The sequence below is a fragment of the Chenopodium quinoa genome, unplaced genomic scaffold (genome assembly GCF_001683475.1).
Source record: "Chenopodium quinoa cultivar QQ74 unplaced genomic scaffold, ASM168347v1, whole genome shotgun sequence".
NCBI classification, from domain to species: Eukaryota; Viridiplantae; Streptophyta; class Magnoliopsida; order Caryophyllales; family Amaranthaceae; genus Chenopodium; species Chenopodium quinoa.
Genome location: NW_018743505.1, coordinates 32,360 through 33,431, shown reverse-complemented (window position 1 = coordinate 33,431; position 1,072 = coordinate 32,360). Strand labels below are relative to the sequence as shown.

Below are 1,072 nucleotides of genomic sequence, written 5' to 3'. Positions count from 1 at the left end.
GATGGATCAAAAGGCTCATGAGAAAGATGGATCAGTAGCGATACCAATGATAGAGTTATGAGAAAGAGAATGTTGGAAAGCTTGATTATATTGATGAATATACACGAGTATATATAGTACAAGATTAGAACATTGAACATACCAAACTATGACTACATACAATATGTGACTAGGTACATCAGCTAATTATAAGGGATATACTTTGACTATCAAAATTAAGGAGTAAATCAAGGAATTTACATATTCTAAACAATAACTAATAATGATAATGATGATATAATCATCTTTATCCTTTGTACATGTCGCCTAGCTTGGGGCGCTTCGACTCGAATAAAAAAGTTTTCAACTAAAGTATTTCCAACTAGCTAAATGTCCAATGGCAACATTCGATAAATTCTCGTTTTCATTTACTAGAAATATTGATAAGCAACATTCGCTTTAGTTGTTACAGTACTATCAATGTGACAGTTAGATTTGGACGAAGTACCTGATCATAACCTTCAGCATCTGAGCTCACCACACATTGCATATTTGAGAGACACGACCCATCATTCACCTGCCATAATAATATATAAATCAGTGAATTCCAACAATAGAGAATTAGAAACATTTCTTCAAAAAAAAAAAAAAACCTCAATAAAAGTGACGCTGCTCTGCATCCGAATGGTGCGAACCCAGCCTCGAACGAGCAAAGTATGGCCTAAACGATCCAAACCCTGGTCAGGACCGCCCTTAATATCAGCAATTTTCAACCTCTTACGAAACAGTCCGACTTTACTACCGGAATCGACATTTTCCGGCGGCTTAATGTCTTCGCCGGCAGATGAGATGAGAGTGCAGCAGCATCTCCGACGAGGCAGAGGAGAAGAATGATGAGCGGAGGAGAAGCATAAGCGAGGTTTCGGAAGAATTGAGTTACTAAGGGTTGTGGTCGTAGGAAGGAGAGACTGAGCAAAGATACGAATGGCAATGTGTGGTCTTAGGCGGGGAGAGAAGGCAACGGCCATTCTCTCTTTTTCTTTTGTTTTTGATTTGATTGATGATAAAGAGCTAGGAAGGCTTTTGCCTGGTG

The 1,072-nt window shown here is 38.8% G+C and overlaps 1 protein-coding gene across 1 annotated transcript; it reads right to left on the bottom strand.

The window, feature by feature from the left end:
* Nucleotides 1–324: 324 nt before the first annotated feature.
* On the bottom strand, nt 325–1,072 carry LOC110739580 (asparagine--tRNA ligase, chloroplastic/mitochondrial-like). The gene is made up of 2 exons (XM_021920036.1): nt 633–1,072; nt 325–556 (listed from the first exon to the last, which is right to left on the bottom strand). Exons 1-2 carry the CDS (start codon nt 1,005–1,007, stop codon nt 446–448), a joined length of 486 nt encoding a protein of 161 aa, XP_021775728.1. The 5' UTR covers nt 1,008–1,072; the 3' UTR covers nt 325–445.